General features: G+C 39.9%; 1 protein-coding gene and 1 pseudogene across 4 annotated transcripts in view; one reads left to right on the top strand and one right to left on the bottom strand.

The window, feature by feature from the left end:
• The window catches only part of METTL25 (methyltransferase like 25), a 100,720-nt gene that overhangs the window by 14,104 nt on the left and 60,897 nt on the right, over positions 1-25,719 (top strand). For 3 of the 4 annotated variants that reach the window (XM_070409638.1, XM_070409636.1, XM_070409637.1), the window contains exons 2-5: positions 4,114-4,278; positions 4,760-4,866; positions 11,498-12,097; positions 17,179-17,326. In XM_070409638.1, coding sequence (XP_070265739.1) covers positions 4,114-4,278; positions 4,760-4,866; positions 11,498-12,097; positions 17,179-17,326 — 1,020 coding nt within the window. The remainder of the gene's footprint in view (positions 1-4,113; positions 4,279-4,759; positions 4,867-11,497; positions 12,098-17,178; positions 17,327-25,719) is intronic. The other variant, XM_070409639.1, reaches the window with a different exon arrangement.
• Positions 15,344-15,894, bottom strand: LOC139005342 (leucine repeat adapter protein 25 pseudogene; annotated as a pseudogene).

Genomic DNA, 25,719 nt, shown 5'->3' with positions numbered 1-25,719 from the left:
CCTTTTCAGAGACTTGTCAGTTGTTTTAAATGTAGAAATTACTTTTTTAATTTCTTGAAACCTTAAGACCACTTCTGGTAAAGAGGGAGGTGTTGAGGGGAGTAAAGAAAGTGAAAGAATTAAGAAGATAAACAAAGTGAGTATGAACTAGTTTAAGATATTACATGTATTGATCTATGCCAGAGGCAATTCTTGCTAGACCTGATTCTGACATTCCAATCTGTCTAGCACTTTTCTTAACTGCTCTTTTGCCTGATTTCATTTGTTGTCCAGTGGACTTACTGTTATGGCATGCTGATTAAATGTGGGAATTAAAAGCAAGGTCGAACACTGCCTTGGTTCACACCTTGCCACTTCGTGTTTCTGTGAACCTGGATACATTGCAGCCTCTCTAAGTCTCAATTTCTTCCTCTATAAATGGGAATAATAGCACTATGTAGCTAGCTTATCAGACTATTCCATTTAATGTAAGCTGTTTAGCATGGTACCTGGCATATAGTATATGTGTAATAAATGTTAGCAATAAAGCAATAATAGTGATGAGTTTTTGTGTATCCTAAGAGCACTCTGACTTCCTTAAAGTGCTAGGTAGTATTCAAGTAAAAGAATACATTTAGTTTTGACATTTTTTATTTATTAAATATAAATATTATATATTCATTGATTGTTTCTATTTTATTTTTAATTTTGAAACATTATTATTCATTTCTTTACCTTAACTTTTTTAAAAATATATTTTTATTGATTTCAAAGAGGAAGGGAAAGAGAGAGAGAGAGAGAGAGAGAGATACATCATTGATGAGAAAGAATCATTGATCGGCTGCCTCCTGCACACCCCCCACTGGGGATTGAGTCTGCAACCTGGGCATATGCCCTTGACCAGAATCGAACCCAGGACCCTTCAGTCTGCAGGCCGATGCTCTGTCCACTGAGCTAAATCAGCTAGGGCTTTACCTTTACATTTTTATAATCCAACGTGTATATATAACTTCTCTGTCTTTCCTTATACATTGATCTCTGCTGTTAAAAAAACAATACTTAGAGATTTCCTGATCTCATATTGTAGACAGTAACTTCCCTGCCTGTTTGCTCCCCTTGCTTCCTCATGCCCTATTAACTTATCTTATAAGAAACCTCTGTAGAACAGTGAGATAGGGTGTATAAAAACTAATAAAGCCAGTGCATGTAATAAAGCAAAACACGTATGTCCAGTAGAGGGAGATGTTGGCAAAATAATCAAGCCACATAATATGCAGGTGCAGTGGGCACCAAATTTGAAAACAAAGCTTTCCCTGTGTAAAAACTTTAACTAATTAAGAATTAACTAAATATAAATTCAGAAGCGCTGTGGATTCTGTTTTGCTAGCTGTCAAACCCAAACTCATTATACAATTACCTAGAGAAGCACTATGAGGAATATGTACACTGTTACCACTCCATATAGTTTTGCTCACGTACTGTTTCGGAGATGGAAGTAATGACAAGAATATTGACACACCTCTCTCTCTCTCTTTCTCTCTCTCTCTCTCTCTCTCTCTCTCTCTCTCTCTCTGTAGAAGTTACAGGCTGATTACTTGAAAACAAAGAAAGTACAGAATCTATATATATTTCTCTAATTCAAAAATATTTTTTCATTGAGTTCTAGATTTTTCTGAATAAACGGGTGTCACTCTTAGTAACCTAAACTGATGGATTGAATAAAAACACTATTCTTTTTATAAAAGTAAACATTATTGAAAAGATAATATCTTTGTAATTTAGATCTCCAAAATTCTGAATCACTGGGAGGCCTATAATTAAAAGCAAATTAACAACATTTAATTAAGCTTGAATTGGAATTTTTTCAAGTATTTTGAGTAGGATAGTTAAGTTGATTTGAACCTTTACTCTTCCAACAGAAACATCACATTTCTTACTGTTGGCAACATTGTCCAATAACTGACTACTATAATAGTCCCTCTGCACTTTGAGATTTAATACTCTTATTCTATCACACTCTAAGAAATTGCTGCCCTGGAACTTGGGGATGTTGAGACGGCCCTTAAACCTGAGAGTCTCACTTAATAGTTGACTGAGTTTTCCCCTCTGTATCATGCCTAAATATTTTGATGTAGATTTTATTACTTTTGGCTGCATTAGTAATTTCAGTTTGTAAAATGTCCAAAGAACTTTATATCATATACAAAATATATGTTAAATAAATCACTATAGTAATTTTACAGTTTAAATTCCCACTTAATTGATTCAGAAATGGAAGTTATATATCTCTGCCAATTTTATTTTTATTAATTAAATTGGTAAATGTTACCACCAACAACTTAGTAGATAATAACTTTAAAAAGATACTATCTTACCCTGCCGGCATGACTCAGGGGTTGAGCATTGATCTATGAACCAGGAGGTCACAGTTCGATTCCCAGTCAGGGCGCATGCCTGGATTGCGGGCTTGATCCCCAATCGGGGGTGTGCAGGAGGCAGCTGATCAGTGATTCTCTCTCATCATTGATGTTTCTATCTCTCCCTCTCCCTTCCTCTCTGAAATCAATCAAAATATATTTTTTTAAAAAACTCTTTAAAAAAATAAGTAACAAAAATAAAAAAGATACTATCTTAAGCATACAGTTTTTGTTTTGAATTCTGCAAACTTTCATCAATTTTCTTGCTCTTAATTTTTGCTAAGAAGCATCATTCTTTGTAAGTGGATTTATATAATTTTATAAGGAACTATGGAGGATCAGCTATCATAGAATAGACTTCATAATATGTAGTATGGTTTTTCTGGTAGGACCAAAGTTGTTCCCTGGATTGCACATGCTTTTATAACCAGAAGTTTTTAAATACTTCATTTAACCACTGGATGTGTGGCTTTTTTGAATTATTAAAAATAATTTTCAGTAAATGGACTTCATTGGACTTCTTCATTCAAAGAGTTTCTTTGAACCACTATAGACACATTTGAATGCCTTTTTTAACCTTTCGTTAATAAATAAATTAACATGTATTAAAAATGACCATAGGAAAGTGGGATTGAGTAAATACAAAGTAGATCTATCAGTGTGTTTATGCATATTCATTAGAATAGGTAATATTATGCTGCAGTAATAAGCCTCGAATCTCAGTGACTAAAAACAACCAAGTTTACTTTTCTCATTCTGCATGTCCGTTGTAGTTTGACAGCAGTGACGTCTTTGTTGTAGTTACGTGGGGACTCAGGCTGAGGCAGGTTCCACCTTGACACTTCCTTCAGCTACTACAGTTCTGGGGAAAGGATGTGCAGTGAATCTTCTAATACTCTCAAAACTTCTGTCTATAAATGACACAGTTCCCCTGGGCGAGGTGTGGCCACACCTGAGTTCAATAAGCTGCGTGATCCTCACACAGAATGGGCCACTGGATGTTGCAGGCAGTACAGCAGTTCACCAGACTCTTCTAAATGAGTGAGCATTTGCAAACTGTCGATAACCTCAGAGTGTCTGGTTTCAACTGCGCATGGGAAGAAAATGGAATGTTTTCACCTGATCATCATCTCATTAGTTTTAGAACTCATTCTGGGTTCAGGGCACTGAACACATACCCCCTCCCCACACCCCCCCCCCCCCACACACACACACACACATACAATTCTACATGATTTAAATTATTTAGGAACTGTTTTACAGAAATATTTATACCACAGGGGATATTGGCATTATTCCACATGCAGTGTGGACAGGGAATGACAGTGTTGTGGGGACTAACCTTTAAATTCACATTTGTAGGTCGGCCAGGACCATTAATAAATTTCATGACTACATTATAGTTTAGCAGGATTTAAACTTCTTTTTCTTTTTTTCTGTCTCATGGAACAAAAAAAAAGGCCACATTTTAATTTGGAATTTAAATATATTAATTGTGTACTGTGTTAGGAGAAAACTGAGTGCTATAATAGCTAACAGTTTAAATAACAAATAAAATTGAACCATTAAAGTTATTGCAAAATTCACACTAAAATGAAAGTATTGTAATTTGTTGTAAAGATCCACTGTTTTCTTCATTTATTTTTTTTAATCTCACACAATTAGCTTTTATTTAATTATTGCTAACATTTCCTGGCTTTTTAATTTTTTTTTTTAGGTATTACTGGTTTTTCCAAAATATTTTGTGAAACTTCCCAGAAGCTAGTTAGTGTGGAAGCCTTTGCTCTGGCTGCGAAATATTATTCTATACAAAACTTGGGAATATGTACTCCTTTTGAGCAATTGCTTGTAGCCCTTCGAGGAAATAAAGAAGAGAAAACTGGTAGGTGTGTGTGTGTGTGTGTACACGTGTGTGTATGTATGATTTTAGGCACTTAGAAGCAGTATATTGTTCATATATGTATGTCTTTCCAATATGGTCTTAATTTAGTGTTCAACCTTGTATCATGAACCCACATAGGCTTATGCCAACTGGGTCTTCTCATGCAACATATTAAACAGAACTTAATTACGGATCTCCACATTTTTTCTATATGATAGTTCAGTTATCAGTCTTTTTCTTTATAGTTAATTGTTTTATGTATCAAGGAGCATTTTAATAATGTTCTATCAGTCTTATTTATTTTATTAATTCAAATTTGAATCATAGACCTATAGAGACCTATTATATACTAGTAGATACCACAATAGGATCTATATTATTTTCATAGTTACTTACAGAAAACATGAATGTCAACTGATGGTCCTTATTAACTTTTGTTTCTTTAATAGCAGTGTTTTAATTTTGTTGTATTTTTACTCAGGTGACAATGTGAAGCCAGATGAGTTTATGAATTTGAAAAAATCTCACGAAGTTCAGGCAATGTCAGAGCTGATCAGCAGTATTGCTGATTACTGTGGGATAAAACAGGTAAGAGTATTTCCCTTTATTTTCAGGTGTTAAGATTATTGCCTCTCTCTCTTTTTTTTGTATCACTCAAATTCTTTTTTCTACTATTACTATCTAGTCTTTAAAATGCCATTAAATAATTGCTGACATGAGATATGTCAGAGCCTTTAAAAATGTGCTCTCATTTCCCAAATGCACTCTAATTATAACAAATCTCTACTAAATATAAGGTATCACTATGCATGTTTTGCCACAAATTTCACTCTTTTCAGAGTGGATAGAAGTTAAAGATGATTCCCTTTGACATGTTATAACTCCAACTTGAGGCAACAATATGATGATGACATTTTGCAAAATTATTCTCAGGACCTGGCCAAGCTGTGATATGGGGCACCTACCTCATTATAGTAACACAAAGAAACTGTATTTTAGAACTTGGATTCTTTTACACTGTCAGAATTACAATGCATTCCTGTTGTGAGAAATCTCTTTTGTGTAACAGATCTTTGAAAACAGATGTTAAAATAAAATCAAAGATTGCCTGGACCTATAAAAATAGTAAGTTATTTTTCCCCCTGGCTTATAAAAATAGTAAGTTATTTTTCTTATCCCTATGAGAACATCTATGGGGGTAATGGACAATTTTCCGTCCTTCAATTTTTATTAGGTGTTAGGATCTTTTCCATGGATTCTTCCAGACTTGAGGAGAGCCTGAGGATGGTTAGAAAATGTTCACAGTGTGGGCTAGATGTGCACAGCCACTTGTGACAGTGTAGCTCTGTAGGGTGGAGGCTAGAAGCAAGAGCTAAGCAATAGTTTTTAATCTTTTCTTAAGTGTATCATACCTAAGCAACACCTTTCAGGATTAGTAACAGGCTCACCATGGCGGTGATACTCATCTGGACCAGAAGGTGCAAGTACACAGTGAAACTTAAAATATTGCCATACAGATCAAATGGGTGAATATTAGAAACATAAAATTGAATGGGAAAAAATAAGCAATTTACAGAAGGCCACATATTTTATGGTACCATTTTTAGAAGCTCTAAAGAAAAATAATGGTATATTCCTAAGGCAAAAAATTATAAGAAAAAAAGCAATGGAATCATAATAATTTGAGAATAGTTAATTACCTCTGGTAGGGAAGCAGGGAAATGGGTTATAGATGGAAAACCATACACAATTAAGGCAGCAGAAATACTAATGTTCTAGTTTTTAGGATGGCTGATAGGTTCGTGGGTATAGCCGGTGCTGTTGGACACCTAACCTAATACTCTTGGGCCTTCCCATTGCATGGTGTGCCAGCCTTCTTCCTACCTGGCAATGTCTGCATTTCTTTCCCTGTGGGTTTTCTCTGGCTGCTGAAACAAGGCGCTGCTTGCATACAGGTTTTGGGAATTAATTCCTCTCTGTGGCAAGCCTTGAACCACTGATCGGTACAAGTTGATATCAAATACATCAACTCCCTGACATTTCAGGTGGATGATTCTGAGTGTGCCTTCTACACTAGCTCTCAGAATTTCCCAGTGCAATTAAACCCAAGTTGCCCTAAAAGTATCTTGATTAATAATACACCTTTTATTGGGCTGCCTTCCTTTCTCTTTTTCTCTTCTCTACTTCCCTACCCTTCTTTCACCTCCAAAATAAATCTCTGGTATAGAATCTGCTCTGTTGTAACACAAAAGCTAAGATGAAGGGTATTTATTGTGCTTCATAACTTTACATTTTGACTATTTATTCTTTTATTTATGTGAAATATTGCATAATAATAAATAACTTTAATAAAGCAGATTTATTTTATTTCTAAATAGCAGGAAAAAATTTGAAATAGCTTAATATATATGTTAGACCTGCTTTAACAGAATTTTTTCAAAGCAAAGGAGATTGTTCCTAGTGGATGAAATCTCCTAAAGTAAAGACTTTTACAAGGTCTTTGTCTTAAATCATTTAATAGCAATATTTGATTCTCATAATAGTTCAGTTTAAAACATTTTATATATGTACTACTTTACTTTTAAAATGCAGATTTCATGATGGTCGATGGAAATCCAGAATCAGAAACACTTTCCTTTACTAGTGGCCCTAGAGAGCTCTCATTAACTGTGATGGAGAAGATGTGGGGAGAGGCAGATTTTACAGAAAATATCAAGCACTTAGTTTGGAACATGTTAAGTTTGAGATGCTTATTAGACACTCAAGTGGAAAAATTAGGTAAACTGATGGATATATGATTATGAAATTCATCAGAGAATTCCATATTGGTCTTATAAATTTATTTAAAATTTGAAATTTGAAAGTCTTTAGCTTAGAATGGTAATTAGATCTTCAGGTTAGTCAACAAAATATAACTCGTCTATCTGAAGTATAATGACCACTGTGTGTAACAATGTTTTTGTGAGAAAGGATCCTAAACAGAATTAGAAGACTCGGAAGGTCAGTCACAGCAGGCATTGGACTAGAGTCTCGTCTGTCTTCTAACCTGTAAGGTGATCCAGGATGGAAAATACTATTGTGAGTAAAGAGTAAGAAATCAGGATGGTGGAAATTTTGCAATTGAGACCAGATAGTGTGAAGGCAAAATGTTTTATGGCTTATACAACTTGTAATTGCACAGAGTTTTCCATTCTATTGCTAACACTGCATATGTTACTAAGTCAGTTTGGAAAGGGATAGAAGTCAGCTTGGGTCAATAAGATGTAAATGTAGGCTGACAAATTTTCTAGGAAAAGTTACTCATTACTGAAAAGGTTTTTAGGTATTATATTGTGAAGACATGATTCTAAGAATTTCTACAGCCATCAAGGGGAATTAAAAATAAGCTAGCAAAAGTTTATTTTGCTCTTTAAATTCTACATGCAAGTGAAATAATGGTATTTGTCTCTCTCTGATTTATTCCTCTTAGTATAATACACTTTAGTTCCATTCATGCTGTCACAAATAATAAGATTTCATTCTTTTTTATGACTGACTTAACATTCCATTGTATATATGTATCATAGCTTTTTTTATCCACTTGTTTGTTGATAGGCACTTGGGTTACTTCCATATCTTGGCTATTGTAAACAACACTACCATGAACGTAGGGGTACATATTTTCTAAAGTTGAATGTCGTTGAATTTCTGAATGGTTCAACTCTTCTACTGAAAGATTTCCTAAAATGAAGTGAATTTTCTTCATTGTTCAAAACTTGATGTTCTGTTACTTGCAGCCAGAATTTTCCTCATTTACAAGTGGAATTATTATAAACATACTAGAGGCACGGTGCATCCGTGCACCAGTGGGGTCCCGTGGCCTGGCCTGTGGGGATCCGGCCGAAACCAGCTCTCCGACATCCCCCAAGGGGTCCTGGATTGCAAGAGGGCAATTCTCGGGTGACTCACCCTGGAATTGGGCTCCCTCCTCTCTGGTTCCTGGTGCGTCACCCGAGAACTGCAGCTGCCAAGTCACCACAGCTCAGCAGCTCCTGTGTTGAGTGTTTGCCCCCTGGTGGTCAGTGCACGTCATAGCTACTGGTCAGAGTGTCTGCCCCCTGTTGGTCATTGCGCATCATAGCTACCGGTCGGATGGTTGCTTAGGCTTTTATATATATACATTTGAAAACAAACTCAATTACCTGTTGGTAAGAAAATATCTAAATTGATGGGAACAAGTATGCTGATGTTTACATCAACTACTGGTTGCTAGCATTAAATTTGTCATTGATATCAGTGAGTGTGTTTTATAGAATCAAAGGAAAGTTTTGCTTTCTCTGAAGATTCAGATATAAGGGAATTGATTAATAGAGTTTCTACTGTACAGCTCTTATATTCATGAGTATAGGTATGGTAACTTCAATTAGATTATACTTCCTTAAGTCAAGATATATTATGCTTCTGTGTTTCCCAGAGATTAACATTAAAAACTGGTATAGGGAAGTATTTGTAAGCTAGTTACTTATTTAGGGGACATTATTTATTGGAGTCTTACCTATGAAATACTTGAATTACAAGACCCCTGAAATTTTTGAGGATTTAATTAATGATATGCATTACTACAAATATAGGCATGTTTCCTTGAGTGGCTCATACTTACGACAGAGTTTAATTGATTTTAGTTAGGAATTAAAGATAGTTGTAATAATATTAGATAATTTCTTATGATAGTATTTCTGTAATTGTCCATTTATTTCTTATGAAGAGGCATGGCAATATAATAGTAATCTTGGTAACTTTTTACTTATTTTATCATTTTTAGTTTAAGTAATATATTCTCCAATTCTAGGTGTTCAGTTTGATACATTTGGTAATTGTATGCAGTTGTGTAACCATCACCATAATAAAAAATATTTCTGTCGTGATAAAAAGTTTCCTCCATGCCCTTTTGCAAGTTATTTTCTCCTCTATTCTCAGGGAATTACTGATTTGCTTATAGTTTTGACTGTTCTAGAACATTGTACAAATGACATTTTGTGTTTGACATCTTTATGACATAGCTTTTGAACATCCTCAGTGTTGTTATATTTACTCTTTGTTTCTCTTTTTTGCTGGGTAGTAGACCACAGTATGTTTATAAATGTTTTTTCATTTACCAGTTCATGACCATTTGAGTTGTTACCTTTATATGGCTGCTATTACTATCCACTTACAAGACTTTGTGTGGACATGTTTTTATTTCTCTTGAATAATTAGTCCAGAATGGGATTTGTAGATTATATAATAAGTGTATGTTTTAACTTTATGTTAAACTACCCCTGTCTTCCAAAGTGCCTGTACAATTTTACGTTTGTGCATTTCTCATTATGATTTTAGTTTGCATTTCCCTGATGACAAGTGATATTATGCATCTTTTAATATTGGCTGTTTATATGACACTAGAGGCCCGGTGCATGAAAATTCATGCACTGGAGGGGGGTCCTTCAGCCTGTCCTGCCTCCTCTCATAGTCCGGGTGCCCTCAGGGGCAGGAGGTGACCCAGCAATCAGAGGAAAGTGACGCCCCCATCACACCTCTGCTGCTGCCACTGCCAGCAGCGCAAGCCTCGGCCGGCCCTGGTTACCTGAGCCTCGGGCAGCCTGGGCAGCCGCCATCCAAGGCTTGCCTGCGCCTCAGGCTGGACCTGGGTGGCTGGGCAGCCGAAATATGAGGCTTGCCTGCACCTCGGGCGTCAGCTGGGTAGCTGCCATCTGAGGTTTGCCTGTGCGTCGGGCCAGCCCTGAGTGGCTCGGGGGCTGAGGGGACTGGGGGACTCCAGAGGCAGGCACACCGTGATGGGGCTGAGGGTACTGGGTGCCGCCATCTTTGAGGGCGTGGCAGTCAATTAGCATATTTCCTCCTTATTGGCTGTGGGTTCCACCATCTTTGTGATGGTGTGAGGGTCAATTAGCATATTCCCTCTTTATTAGATAGGATATTGTGAAGTGTGTTCAAATTATTTGCCCATTTTTAATTGGTTGCTTGTCTTATTACTGAGTTATAAGAGTTCTTTATATATTCTGGACATGAACCATATGTCAAATAAATGATTTGCAAATACACTATTCAATAGTTCTTTTCCTTTTTAACTATTTTAAATAGCAAAAGTTTTCATTTTTAATGAGGTTTATTTTTTCAATTATTTGTAGTTCATGCTTTTAATGTTCTACATAAGTAATCTTTGCCTCTCCTAATGTCACAAAGAGTTTTTTATGTTTTCTTTAAGAAGCTGTTAGTTTTTACTATTACATTTAGATATGTGATCCACTTTTAATTAATTTTGTTTTTGGAATGACATAAGCAAAGTTCATTTTTTCATACAGACATCCAGTTATAACAGCACCATTTGTTGAAAAGACTCCTGTCTTCATCAAATTACCTTAGCAGTTTTTTTGAAAAATCAGTTGTCTATATTAGTATTAGTATGTTTCTGAACTCTATTTTTTTCATTGGTTTATATGTCTATTTTTATACTAGCATTATACTGTTTTGATTACTCTAGTTTTATATTGATTCCAAAATTGTGTAAATCCTCCAACCTTATTCTTTTTCAAAAGTGTTGTGATTATTCTAGGACCTGTGCCTTTTCATATAAATTGTAATATCTGTTTGTCAATTTCTTTTTAAAAATCTGCTGCAATTTTATTAGGATTGCATTGAATCTATGTCAGTTTGGGAAATTGCCATCTTAAAATTGAGTCTCATGTTTTGTCAATATGGTATATCATTATTTAATCTTTTAAATTTTTTTCTATGCAGTGTTTTGTAGTTTTCAATATATAGGGATCTTACACAACCTTTGTTACATTTATTACTAGGTATTATATTATGCTATTTTAATTCAAATATTTTATAATTTATTACTGTATTGTATATATTCTAGTGGTTTAGTATTAATTTCTAATGATCCTGTATTCTGACACATTGCTAAATTCACTTTTTGTGTTAGCTTTTTTGGTATATTATTCAGTATTTTCTGAGACACAGTCATATTATCTATGAAGAAGAGTTTTATTTCCAATATTTATGACTTTTGCATCTTTTTCTTGATATTACACTGTCTAGAATTTCTTTTAAAAACTTAAATAAAAGTGATGTGTGGTTGATTTTTAGTAGGAATCAAAATTAAAATAAAAAACGTAACAGGTTGTATAAAGTATACAACCATTTGTTTACTTTAATTCACTCTGTTTTTCTTTAGGTAATTGACCTGGGTTCTGGAAAAGGCTACCTAAGTTCCTATTTGTCCCTGAAGTATGGCTTAAAAGTTTACGGAATCGATTCCTCAAATACCAATACTCATGGAGCTCAGGAGAGAAACAGGAAGCTGAAGAAACATTGGAAAGTCTATCATACTCGGTCAAACTTAGATGTCAATGACCTGGCATTAAAAATGACAAAAGAAAAGAAAATGCAAGATCAAGTTAAAAATAAAGCAGATATTGAGGGAGTATGTAAGAACAGTCCTGCAAATCAAGAAATGATGTCTACATCAGATTTTTTGCCAGGCTTTTCGAGCTCTGTTATTTCTAACATCAGAAAACAAATGGAAAACCTACATGTTCATTCACATCGAGAAGATAATTTGTGTTTTGAGAATGCCTTTTCTCTTATAGACTTTTTGCCTGTTAATGCCATTGAACCTACTTCTTCCTCCCAAATACTCAAGAGAAAAGTGTCTGAAGCAAATAGAGAGAGAAGAAAAACAACATCCAAGTCAAATGAATCAAATATATACTCACCTTTAACATCTTTTATTACTGCTGATTCAGAACTACATGATATTATTAAAGATCTGGAGGTAATTTCACATTTGAATTCCTTAATTTGATTTACAAAACTGCTCTAGGACATAGAATTAAATTTTAATAGTAGCTTACTTAACCTACATATCTTATTTGGTTACATTAATCTAAAGAACTAAAATTATGTATAGACTTTTATGATTCTCACAGCTATCAAAATCTGATAAGAGTACAAAATATGACATTTACAGTTTGCCAAAATAGAGTGCCTTTCACTCATTTTAAGCCACCTAAATCAAACAGAAGTACTAGCACAAAAGCTAGTAAGCTAAGTTCTCGTTATGTAATTTAGGGATTAAAATTCCAATTCAAGAAAATTTGTACATTTTAATTAATATTTGAAGTAAAGAGATATCTTCAGCAATGTTATCTATCTATATATATAAAGAGCCAGGGGCCATTGCAACCGAACGGACAACTGAACAGGCTGCGTGGGGCAACCAGGCCGGCAGGGGGGTTATTGAGAGATGACCAAGCGACTGAACAAGCAGGCTGCATGGGGTGACCAGGCCAGCAGGGGGTTATTGAGGGATGACCAAATGACTGAACACCAGGCTGTGTGGGGCAACCAGGCCAGGAGGGGGGTTAGTGAGGGGCGACCAAATGACTGAACAAGCAGGGTGTGTGAGGCAACCAGGCCGTTGGCGGGCAGGGAGGGGGCTACCAGATGACCGAACAGCAAGGTGTGTGGGGTGACCAGGCCAGCAGGGGGGGCAGTGAGGGGCGACCAAATGACTGAAGAGCAGGCTGTGTGAGGCGACCAGGCTGGCAGAGGGGGGCTGTAGGGGCAACAAGGCCAGCAGTAGGGGCAGTTAGGAGTGCCCAGGCTGGCAGGGGGTTCCATGAGGGGCGACCAAGCCAGCAGTGGGGGGGCAGTAAGGGGCAACCATGCTGGCGGGGGGGGGGGGGGGGGAGTTAGGAGCAGCCAGGCCGGTGGGGGGAAGCAGTTGGGAGTGACCAGGTTGGCAGGGGGCGCAGTTGGGGATGAGCAGGCTGGCAGGTATAGGCAGTTAGGGGTGATCAGGCTGGCAGGCGGGCGGGTGAGTAGTTAGGAGCCAGTGGTCCCAGATTGTGAGAGGGATGCCCCAGATTGGAGAGGGTGCAGACTGGGCTCAGGGCCCCCCCGCCCCCCCGATGCACAAATTTCATGCGCTGGGCCTCTAGTATATATATAAAACCCTAATATACAAATACACCGAACAACAGAACAACCAATTGCTATGACGTGCTGCTGACCACCAGGGGGCACAGGTAGACAATGGTGGGCGTTGGCAGCAGGTGGAAGAGTGCAGAACATGGTGGGCATTGGCTGTGGCAGGATGGTGGAGCAGGTGAGCGGGGGCACCAGACCAAGGTGGGGTGCTGGTTGCTGTCATCAGGGAGAGCCGCTGGTGGTTACTAAAAATTCTTTGCTCCTTCTTGCATGCTGTGGTCCTGCTGGGCACTTGCACCTGCTGCCGGCGCCAGCCCTGCTCACACCCGCTGCCATTGCTGGAGCTGCTGCTCGCACCCGCTGCTAGCACATGGCACCAACCCCAGTCACTCGGAGCTGTCAGTGGGTGTGAGTGGCGGCTACCAGCCCTGATCACCCCTCAGGGCTTCTCCACCTCCCCCTGCTCTTGAGCGGCAATTGAGGCTGGCAGCCGCTGCTCGCACCCACTGCCGATGCCAGTCCTGCTTGCACCCACAGCTGGCGCTGGCATCGATTACTCTGTGCCATCAGCAGGTACAAGCAGGGCTGCGCCGTCAGTGCGTGGGAACGGCAGCAGTGGGCAGGAGCAGGGCTGCCCACAGACAGGAGACTGGGGGCCATGGCGGGAGGGGCCGGTTGGGGGCACGAAGGATGGGCTGAGACCTGCCCCTGTGCCCACTGCAGCCTCGTGGCCCACAATTCCTTTCAAGGTGCACAAATTCGTGCACTGGGCCCCTAGTACTTACTGTTAGCCTTGGTAACCAAATATGCAGTTTTTTGAGCAAATGTTAGCTTCTGAGTATTCTTAAAGAATTTCAACTTATTTCTAAACTATAAGTTTGTCAAATGTAATTCAAAGAGAATACTTCTTAAACAAAGGCACCATTGTATGTTAAGACAATTTTGTAGAGGAGCTTCTAGAAATCATTCAGCCTAACTCATTGTTTAAAAAAAAAACAAGGTAGCCTTTGAAGCTATAATATTCTACTTATTAAATTTTTCAGTTTTTAAAATTAATTTTATTGGGGTGATTAATAAGATTATATAGGTTTCACGTGTGCATTCTATGATACATTATCTATATATTGTATTATATGTCCACCACACAAAGTCAAATCTTCTTTTGTCACCATATATTTGACCCCCTTATACTTTACTAACCTCCCACCCCCCTTCCCTCTGGTAACTACCATACTGTTGTCTAGGTCTCTGAGTTTTTGTTTGTTTTTTCTGTTTATTCATTTGTTGCTTTCAGTCTTACATCCCACATATGAGTAAAATCATGAGTGACTTTTTCTGACTTACTTCGCTTCGCCTGATATTCTCAAGATCCACCCATGATACAAATGACAGCATTTCATCTGAGTAGTGTTCCATTGTTTATATGTACCACATTTTTATCCAATCATCTACCAAAGGACACTTCAGTTGTTTTCCATGTCTTGGGCGCCGTGAATAATACTGCAGTTAACATATATCTTCTGCATATATCTTTTTTTTTCTTTTAAATTTCTATGCGCCCAGGAGGCTGGCCCCTCAACTTAAATATCCTGCTCAGAGTCTTGGCCCTCCCGGCTGTGGGCGGGTGCGAGACTGGGTCCTGGAGCCCTTGTCGAGAGCAGTGGAACCCAGGGACCAGAGGTGGGATGCCCCTGAGCCGGCAGCTGCCAACAGCAGCAAAAGGTGAAAAGGAGATGGGAGTCAGATTCACATCCCAGTCCCAGAGATACCAAGGGAGAGAAGGTGCTTTGGGCCCATTGACAGACTGAAGGTTGGCTAAGCTGAGGTGCATACATGTGGAAGAAGTGGAGGTCCAGTGTCAGGGGCAGAGGCTGTAGCCCAGGTGCCTGCCCCAGTGCCAGCTAACCCGAGATAGGAGAGGAGGTTGGCAGTTGTGCCTCTGAGGGACCCAGGCCTGGCCCTCCTGTGGAGTGAGGTGGTATGGGGGGAAGCAGGCACTATAGTCTGAGTACTTGCTGAGGGGTAAGTTTCTGAGCCTTTTGCATGGGTACATGCCCTCCCCACCCCCCCACCCCCACCCCCCAGCTCTTCAAAGGTTGATATGGAAGGCATCTTGCAGCCACTGGTCTCGGGCATTGTGTGTCTGGGGCACAGTGAGGGGAGGTGTGTCTGGAGGCAGGCTGGCATCAGGAGGTTCGTCGTCATCAGATAGGCCAGCATCAGGTGGGTAGGAGCTGTCTGAATGCAGGGAAGATGACAGGTCCTGGCACAGGCACTTGTAGTCCTGGATTGACTCATACAGGCCCCACAGCTGGCACAGCTGCCGCAGCCCCACCATCTCTTTGCGCAGCGCAGCTAATGTCGAGTCGAGGTTGACAGGGCGCCGCGGGCCAGGGGGACCGGCCGCAGGTCCAGCGTGGGCAGCGCCCGTGGCGCCGCGGGGCTCTTCAGGGACGCGGGACGCACGGCTCACGCATGGCTCAGCTCGTCGTGGATGCGGCTGCGCTGGCTGTGCTCCAGGTCCCGCCACGAGCCCCCGCTCGCGTTCAGGAGCCCGCTGAGGCCGCGCGGCAGCGGCGGGAGTTCGGCCAAGGCGCAGCCCGTGCCGCCCGGTGCCTGGGCCGAAGGCAGCCCATTCATGGCCTGGCCTACGCGGACTCGGATGCGGACTCCTTCCCTCCAATGCTCCGCTCGGGCTGCCGCCCTCGGGGCCCGCACCCGGGGCCTCACCGGCCGAACCTCTTCTGCATATATCTTTATGAATAAATGTTTTCAAGTTTTTTGGGTAGATACCCAAAAGAGGGGCCACACGATCATATGGTAACTCTATTTTCTTTTAATTTTTAAGGGAGCTTCTGTGCTGTTTTTCATAGTGGCTGTACCTTTCCAGCAGCAGTGAACGGGGGCTCCTTTTTCTCCACAACTTCTCTGACACTTGTTGTTACTTGTCTTATTGATAATAGCAATTCTAACAGGTGTCAAGTGGTATCTCAATGTAGTTTTGATTTGCATTTGTATGCCTGCTTAGGAGATGTGTCTGTTCAAGTCCCCTGTCCATTTTTTTTTACCTGTGAACATGTTTTTATTTCTCTTGGATAATTAGCCCAGAGTTGGATTTGTAGGTCATATTGTTAGTAAGTGTATGTTTTCACTTTATGGTAAGCTGCCAATGTTTTCCAAAGTGCTTGTACCATTATTATCCTCATTTTACAGATGAGGAAATTAAGGCACTGAAGAATTAAAAGAAAATTGGTATTTGATCAAGATTCCGTGAGTACATGCAGCTGTAACCATTCAGTATGTGTATGCATTAAAATTAGGCTTTGAAACAGTTCATAGGAGAATATTCACGTAAAACTGATGTTATAAAATTTAGAACAAAAATTGTTATATTGAATTTAAAATTATTATATTTGATACAAGGAATGAACTAAATAAACTTTTTTGGTGTTGAAGTAGAAATGTTAATTTGGCACCTTTTATTTGTTTTTTATTACAGTTTTTTTAATAAGTTTTAATGGTTAATTTGTGAAGAAGTGAATTTAAAAAAAATATTAGTAAGGTATAAATGTGTCTCAAATCACAAGTTTGTCATAGTCATGCATGCTCCATTTGATTAGTCCAATCTTTACTTTGGCTAGTTGTGAAACAGAAAAGAGAAAATTCAAATGGGTAAGTAACCAAAAACAGTAGAAAAATCAACTCAAAAGTATTTAGTTGTGATAAATGATCACAGTCATTTTGTCCACAAAGGGAATCATTATTTGTTATAAAAATAAATTAAAACCACTGTATATTCTAGGTAGAATTTGGTCATTTTTAAAAGCTCCATATATTCTAATGAACATTTAAAATCTTCACCTGAGATGTCTTTTTAGCCTTCCTTTTAATTGCCAAAATTTGTTTTTCTTCTCATTTTTAAAGGATTGCTTGATGGTAGGCCTACATACTTGTGGTGATCTTGCTCCAAATACTCTACGAATATTTACTTCCAATTCTGAAATCAAGGGAGTTTGCAGTGTGGGTTGTTGCTACCACCTCTTATCTGAAGAATTTGAAAACCCACATAAAGGTACGAAGTTCTCCATATCTTATAATTTCATTCATTTCAGCATAATTGCTGCTTTCTAGCTCTCTATCTTTTTTGTTGACATTGTTGTCATTTTGAATTAACACTTAAAATAATATCTGATATTCTTGCAATTTTAATATTATTATATCAATTGAAACTTGATGCACTATCACCTTATGCATTTTGTTATACTTCCTTTGCTCATTAAATGGTCTTAAGTGTATGCTGAAAACTGCAAATATTTGAAATTTTAATGTGGTATATATTTTACAGAACTTCTATTTAAAACTACTTGTAAGATATACATTTACTAAAATAGTAAAACTAAATTATTTTTTCATGAATATAGAGTTGCAAGGTTTTCTTTCATTTTCAAAACTTTTTCAGTTTTGTGAGGAATATTGATATTTCTCAAAAAATTTTTCTTGCTATATTTTTAAGAATTAACATATTACGATTTTAAAAGCTGCAAAACTGTGCAATGGCATTACAATAATGGTATTCAAACTGTGCTCCCTGGGCTGAGATGCTGCCTGATGAGCAAAGTACATAGCAGGATTTAAAACACCACATATAGCCCTGACAGGTTTGGCTCAGTGGATAGAGCGTGGGCCTGCGGACTGAAGGGTCCCAGGTTTGATTCCAGTAAAGGGCATGTGCCTTGGTTGCTGGCACATCCCCAGTAGTGGGTGTGCAGGAGGCAGCTGATCGATGTTTCTCTCTCATCGATGCTTCTAACTCTCTATCCTTTCCCTTCCTCTCTGTAAAAAAAATCAATAAAATATATTTAAAAAATAAAAATAAATAAAGCACCACATATACCTTCATCCATAGCAGCTCTTTTTATATGTTATATCTCTTAATAAGATATGGTTTCAAAACTTCTGGTTCAGATCAGATGTTTATTTAGTTTATTAACATTAACAGTTTTCTTTTCTATTAGTTTAATGAAGTCTTTATCAACATCCAGTGTCCCTTGCTAAGAATTCTTAAGCTAGGAAGTTGTGTGCATATGGATGGTATTATTTGTTCTTTTCTCAGTTTTAAAATCTAGATGAATAGGAAATTTCTAATTTTTATTTAGTTGTGTATAAGAGGTAAAAATTATCATTATATAATTCTACTGAAATTTGACTGGGTGAGACAGAGGTCATCCATTAGACCTGGCAAAGGTTTTTATAAAAAAGAGTTCATCGAATTTGATTTTTTTATGTCAGAGTTTTTAAAAGTATCTTTTATAAAAGGTGTATAGAAGAAAAATTTTGAATATATAGAGATATATCAATTGAGAGATAAAAAATTGGCAAAAAGTTAATAGTTTAATTTAGATGGAGCATATATGTTTTTCTTGCCATTCTTCTAATTTTATTCAGAGTACAAAAATCTTCAAGATAAAAATTTGGAGAAAATAGTGAACCTAAAAAAAGAAAAAAATATAGTTATAATAAAATATTTACCCAAATATCTATACTATATTACAATCTTTTTGTGCATCTTTTCTAAAAGAAAGAAAAAAACTCTTTAATACAATCAGAATTTTACAGCTTTTAAAATATTAAGTGTATAGTGTTTTCCTGGATCAACAATAGCATAAGATTCTATGAAAGGGAGGTATGGTTCTTAGTTCAAAAATTTCCTCTTCTGTAGATGCAATGAAATGAGTTTTTAAAAATTTATTTTTGTTGAAAGTATTACAGATGTACCATTTCCCCGCCCCCTCACCCCCCCTCACCCCATTGACCCTCTCCACTCCCCCACCCCCTCCCCAGGTCTTCACTGCACCATTGTCTGTGTCCATGGGTTATGCATATATGCATATAAATTCTCTGGTTAATCTCTTCGCACCCCTGCCTTCCCTCTGAAATATGTCAGTCTGTTCCATGCTTCAATGTTTCTGGTTCTATTTTGTTCATCAGTTTGTTTTGTTTATTAGATTCCACATATAAGGGGGATCATGTGATACTTGTCTTTCTCTGTCTGGCTTATTTCACTTAGCATAATCGTCTCCAGGTCACACCGTGCTGTCTCAAAGGGTAAGAGGTTCTTCTTTTTTACAGCTGCATAGTATTCCATTGCGTATATGTACCACAGTTTTGTTTTTTTATCCATTCATCTACTGATGGACATGCGGCCTGTTTCTACATCTTAGCTATAGTAAATGACACTGCTAGGGTTTCTTTAATAATAAGCTCTATTGGGAGTGGGTGTAGACAGTTGGTGTGTCTTTCAATTCAGAGGTATTGTCCTTCAGTATATTAACTTCAGCTGCCTGCTTCCTTCTTTCCTCTTTATCATCATGCTCCCAAAGATGCCTTCCCCTTCCAAAGGCCTCCTCTCTTCTTTAGGCAGTACCTTCTTAAGACTATCATCTCTGATCCTGTTGGACCCTTGAGGCCATTGCACTTTATCTTCAGGTCACAGACCCACTTTCAGTATTTCCCACCATTTTGAACAAGTGACTAGGAATAGGGAAAAAAATCACTGTTGCTACACTGGCAGCTGCATTTTATACAGTAGAAGATAATAAGCACTGTGCTTAGCACTTTATATATATATAAAAGGCTAATATGCTAAGTGTCTGACCAGCTGCTATGATGTGCACTGACCACCTGGCCTGTGCCCTCTAGCAATCCGGGACTCCTTAGGGGATGTCGGAAAGCTGCAGGCCAGGCCGAGGGACCCCATCAGTACACGAATCCGTGCACCAAGCCTCTAATATAATAACAAATAATAATACAAGAATAAACTGTGTTTTACCTACTCACAACTGTAAACCTATTTTTGCCCACCCCTCTATACTATATAGTACTAGTATTCCTTACTAAAATAGAAATCCACCACTATACAGTTTGATCATTATATTTTAACTAACTTACAAGGCCAGATGTTTGTATGCACACGTTAGCATATTTCCTGTCATATATCCAGCGCTAGGTGCCATGGAGTTATATCTCTGAGTGATCAAGTATGTCATGTGTCTCTCCCTTCACATCTTACACACCTAGCCCTCACCCTCACTTTGTTTGCACAGCTGTTTTTGAGTTTGAATTGGGGCAGTGTTGCCCTTTGGGATGTAAATTTGAGTTATTAATAGTCCAACATAGTATACTAGAAAAGTCTGGTATGTATACTGCAACTTTTTATGATGATATGTACTATGTAAACATTATGCGTTTTACATGAATATGTTTACCCAATACACTGTGGTAGACCATAGAGGTGGTCTTTCATGAATGTCAATTTTCAAAAGTACCTCAAAGCTCTCTGAGCCACTATGAATACCAAAGTTAGACCATATGTTTTAAAAACTGCCTTTAAATATTTATATATTATGGGCCAGTAGTTCCTAGGAGAACAAGAAATACCAGAAACAGTTTTATTGCAGTGCTTTATAGAATATATATATTTGTTTAAGCTTGACATGTTTCATTGTTTTGTCTTAATATTGATTATTATCATAATTAATTCTTCAATACTTATTTCTTCCCCTAGAAGTCGGAGAGAGAATTTCTTTTGGTGGTTTTTCCCAGAAAGGTGGAAACATGCTGTAGGAAACACTACTGGTTACCTGTCCAGATCCACATACCTCTTCCTCCTCACTAACTGATTTTGTTCAGGCGTAGGTTATTAGGAAAATTGAGCCCTTCTGTAGCCTCACAAGCTGGTGAATATGAATCTAAATTATTACTGTAATTCCATGTGTATAGTAATGGATAAGAGACACAGTTCTCAACAGTGAGGTGTGAGGAGCATGTCTTCTAGGAGGTTTCCTGGAATGTTTGTTTGTTGTTCTTAAAATTGAACAGAAGACAAGAACATCACTTTCTTTCTCTGCCTCTGGACTTGGTCATCCATATGTGTTTGTTCAGCCTACTATGTATTCTGTCAGAAATTGGTATTAGTGCTCTGAGTCCTGCAAGCCCAGTCTGAGGGATGAAAGATAATTTTACTTTTCCTGGATCATTTCAGAGGCTTAGGAGTGCAGGAGAGGAAAGAAAGAGCTTGGACCCCATAAAGTCACACCAGCGGGTATCACTGAGCTTCTTCCTTGGCCTTAATAGGAGCCCCTTCTAGGAGCAAACGTTGTCATGGAATAGATTTGTGCTTTGTCTTTCCCCAGGAAGCCTTCTAGTATTATTAGTGCCCTCCAGAAAACTGCAGAACATTAGAGTCAAATATAAATGGTGTAACCTCTGAAAGCCTTTAGTCTACTTTCATGTTTGTTCCCAGCTTTGATGTGTTACAGGACATGAATATGATTCTCCCAGAGATCCCTCCATTTACTTTTTTTTTTTTTTTTTTAAATCAGGGGAGGGCTGCAGATCATCTTTTAATGGCACCTTTCAATCTGGTCCTGCCGTTTTTATATCAAACACATTTGTCAAGGATATATGATATCTATTCTATTGTAGATTGTACCTCAATTTATGTTACCAGTAGGAATTTACTGGAGGAGACTAGATATGTATATAGTCGCTGTCTTTGTGGATTAACAGTTGGTTTCATCACTGTAAATGTAGAGGCACTTCATCTGGAAATGTGTCTGGAGGTTGAATAAAAATATGTTGAGCACTAGAGACCTGATGCACGAAATTCATGCAAGGGTCTTGGCCCCAGCCCCTGCCCACCGCCGCTGCTGCCACGGCCAGCGGGCCTCTACTGCCTCTGCCTTGGCCCTTACCCACTGCGGCTTTGTCCAGAAGGAAGGACGTTCAGTCTAATTAGCATATTATGCTTTTATCATTATAGATATTATTTGAAAATTTAAAATATCCTATATAATAAAAGCCCAATATGCAAATTGACCAAATGGTGGAACGACCGGTGGAACAACCAGTTGCTATGATGCACACTGACCACCATGGGGCAGACGCTCAATGCAGGAGCTTCTCCCAGCCCACAGGCCCCAGGCCAGCCAAGGCGGTGCCAGCGGGCACCCCCCCCCCTCGATTGCCCCACAGAGGGAGGCAACCAGCAGTGGCGTCAGGGGGCGGGGCTGGCTGGTGAGCAGGCTGGCGCTGCCCCCTGATCACTCCGTCAGTTGCCTCCTGCAGAGGGAGACAACCAGCAGCAGAGGCAAGGCGATCGGGGGGTGGGGCCGGCAAGTGGGCATTGCCAGGCCAGCCAAGGCGGGTGACAGCGGGGGGCCTCCCAATCGCCCCACCAGTTGCCCCACAGATTGGTCATGATTGCTGGCCAGGCCTAGGGACCCTATCTGTGCATGAATTTCGTGCATCAGGCCTCTAGTTATTTAAAAATAAGCTTCTTTTAATTTTGAGATCCTTCAGTATGTAGTATTAACAAGTCATAAGACAGTACTAGCTAGTTAATATCATCATTTAAGCAGGTATTGTATCATCCAGAAAGGTGTGACTCATTTCTTAATCAAGTTAGTAGGAGTGAATTAATCCCATTGCAAAAATTCAGTTGCTATCTTTTCAGTAAAGATTTGACAGTACTTTCTATATCATATAATATGTATTTTATTAAATCTTTCTGTTTGCTATAGCTGTTTAATGCTAGAAGTTTAGAGGATGTAGAGCAGTGGTTCTCAACCTTCCTAATGCTGCGAACCTTTAATACAGTTCCTCATGTTGTGGTGACCCCCAATTTCATTGTTACAGATTGAACATAATTAAAGCATAGTGATTAATCACAAAAACAATATGTAATTATATGTGTGTTTTCTGATGGTCTTAAGTGAGCCCTGTGAAAGGGTCGTTCGACCCCCAAAGGGGTCGCGACCCACAGGTTGAGAACCGCTGATGTAGAGGAATAAAGCATGATTTCTCTTTTCAAAAAAGCATGTATTTCACTTCCATTTTTAGTGTGGTGGGAGATGTGACTTTTTTCTGAGGAACCCTCTTATTACAATTCAGCTAGATCTCAGCTAAATTAAAACATGTATTTTTTAAGCATTGCTGAATGTACACAAAAATGGGGGGGAGGATTCTTTGTGGATCAAGAAAAGTCACAATAAGAGTTAAAAGGAGAGAAGGAAGGAGAGGAGTTGAAACCAGATCAGGGAGCTGTGAGCCATAAAGGTGCAGACAGGTGTCCTGAGGCAAACGCTTATCACACTGGAATCTAGACACTAATATTGGGGTTCTGCATGGTGGGGAAGCTGAGCCTGAAAAGTCTATACTAAGCTATGGCATTGAATGAGATAAAGCAGTCTTCATTCAGCTCCCTGTAGAAGCAAATTCAAATCCTTGTGGGGGAATACTCCCAAATTCAGGCCCTTGGAATTTCTACAGATTAAAATCTACCAAGTATAAGTTCAAAACTAAATATAAAAAGTGTGGCAAAAGTAGGTTTACAGTTGTTGTAAAGGAAAATCCTATCTAATAAAAGAGAAACATGGTAATTAGCCATACGGCCGCTACCCTTCCCATTGGCTAATCACTGAGATATGCAAATTAACTGCCAGCCAAGATGGCGGCCGGCAGCCAGGCAGCTGACTCGAACAGGGAGGCTTGGTTGCTCTAGTGACGGAGGAAGCCAGGTTCCCCGCCGGCCTTGCCGGCCTCTCAGCTGCTCTCTAAGAAACATTGTAACAAATATAGAAGCTAAACAAAACCCCAGAAACCAGCTTTCAGTCAGCCAGGCTTCAGCCAGCAGGACCACAACATTGTTTCAAATACAGAAGGTAAACAAAGGCCAGAAACCTGCTTTCAGCAGCGGAGGTCTCATAGCTGGAGCTGAGCCTCAGAGCTAAAGCTGGCCCAAAATTTAAAAAAAAAAAGGAAAAAAGAACAGGTTGGGAGCTAAGTCACCCGCCAGCCTGAAAACGGCCCTCAGCCCTTCACCCAGACTGGCCAGGCACCCCAGTAGGGACCCCCACCCTGAAGGGGGTGTCACCCGCAGCAAACAGCCATCATTCCCTCACCCAGGCTGGCCAGGCACCCCAGTGGGGACCCCCACCCTGAAGGGGGTGTGACCAGCTGCAAATAGCCATCATCCCCTCACCCAGGCTGTCCAGGCACCCCAGCGGGACCCCCACCCTGATCCAGGACACCCTTCAGGGCAAACCAGCCAGTCCCCATCCATGCACCAGGCCTCTATCCTATATAGTAAAAGGGTAATATGCCTCCCATCACTGGGATCAGCGGAGCCGCGAGGCCTCCTGAACCCGGGATCCGCGGAGCCACGAGGCCTCACGCCCTGGGATCAGCGGAGCTGTGAGGCCTCCTGGCACCTGGATCAGCGGAGCAACGAGGCCTCCCAGCACCGGGATCAGCGTGACAGGGGGCAGCAACCAAACCCCCTGATCACCCTGCGGCTCTGTGTGTGACAGGGTGCGGCGCCCCAACCCCCTCCCCCCCCACGGGCCCTGCTCTGTGTGTGACGGGTAGAGCCATAATCTCCCCATCGGCCCTGCCCTGAGTGTGACAGGGGGGAGTGCCCAACCCCCTGATCGGCCCTGCTCTGTGAGTGACAGGGGGGAGCTCCCCAACCCCCTGATCGGTCCTGCTCTGTGTGTGACAGGATACGGAGCCCCAACCCCCCTGATGGGCCCTGCTCTGTGTATGACAGGGAGCAGCACCCCAACCCCCTGATCGGCCCTGCTCTGTGCGTGACAGGAGGTGGTGCCCCAACCTCCCAATCGGCCCTACCCTGAGCATCACTAGGGGTGGCATCGCAACCTCCCGATCCGCCCTGCTCTGTGCATGACAGGGGGCGACACCCCAACTCCCCAATCGGCCCTGCTCTGAGCCCGACCAGGGGCTGCACCTAGGGATTGGACCTGCCCTCTGCCACCTGGGAGCAGGCCTAAGCCAGCAGGTCGTTATATCCCGAGGGGTCCCAGACTGCGAGGGGGCACAGGCCGGGCTGAGGGACCCCCTCTCCCTCCCCGAGTGCACAAATTTTTGTGCACCAGGCCTCTAGTAATACAATAATTAATAAATACTATAAGAATAAACTCTGTTTCACATACAATTGTAAACCTATTTTTGCCCCACCTTGTATACATTACATATAATGTATACTGTATATGTATCCTATATTTTATCCCTCCTCCCCATTCAACTAAAAATACTGATTATTGTTAAATTTTCTTTCCTGAAAGCACTGACATACTGGAAAGATCCATAGTATTTATCAAAACAGTATATAGGAGAATGCAAGAGCCCACAAGGAAGATGGAAACACTGAAGCTACAAAGGTTATCTGTGTATCATGGCAAACTTGAACTTTGTTTTTATAGCCCTACAAAGGGTAGGTAGGGTACAGATGATAAAGCCTATACTTACACATGCAGAAGGGGGTCTCATATAACAAATATATATAACAAATGCTCAACAAAGAAATAACACAAAAGTATAGATTATGAAAAAAACGGATTCAGCACTGGTTAAAACTAAAGAAATAAGGCACTTGATAAGACATCT

This window comes from Myotis yumanensis, unplaced genomic scaffold (assembly GCF_028538775.1).
Source record: "Myotis yumanensis isolate MYYU_CA2020_CCGP unplaced genomic scaffold, mMyoYum1.0.hap1 SCAF_3, whole genome shotgun sequence".
Classification (NCBI taxonomy): Eukaryota; Metazoa; Chordata; class Mammalia; order Chiroptera; family Vespertilionidae; genus Myotis; species Myotis yumanensis.
Note: the sequence above shows the minus strand (reverse complement) of the source record. Positions and strands in the feature narration are given on the sequence as shown.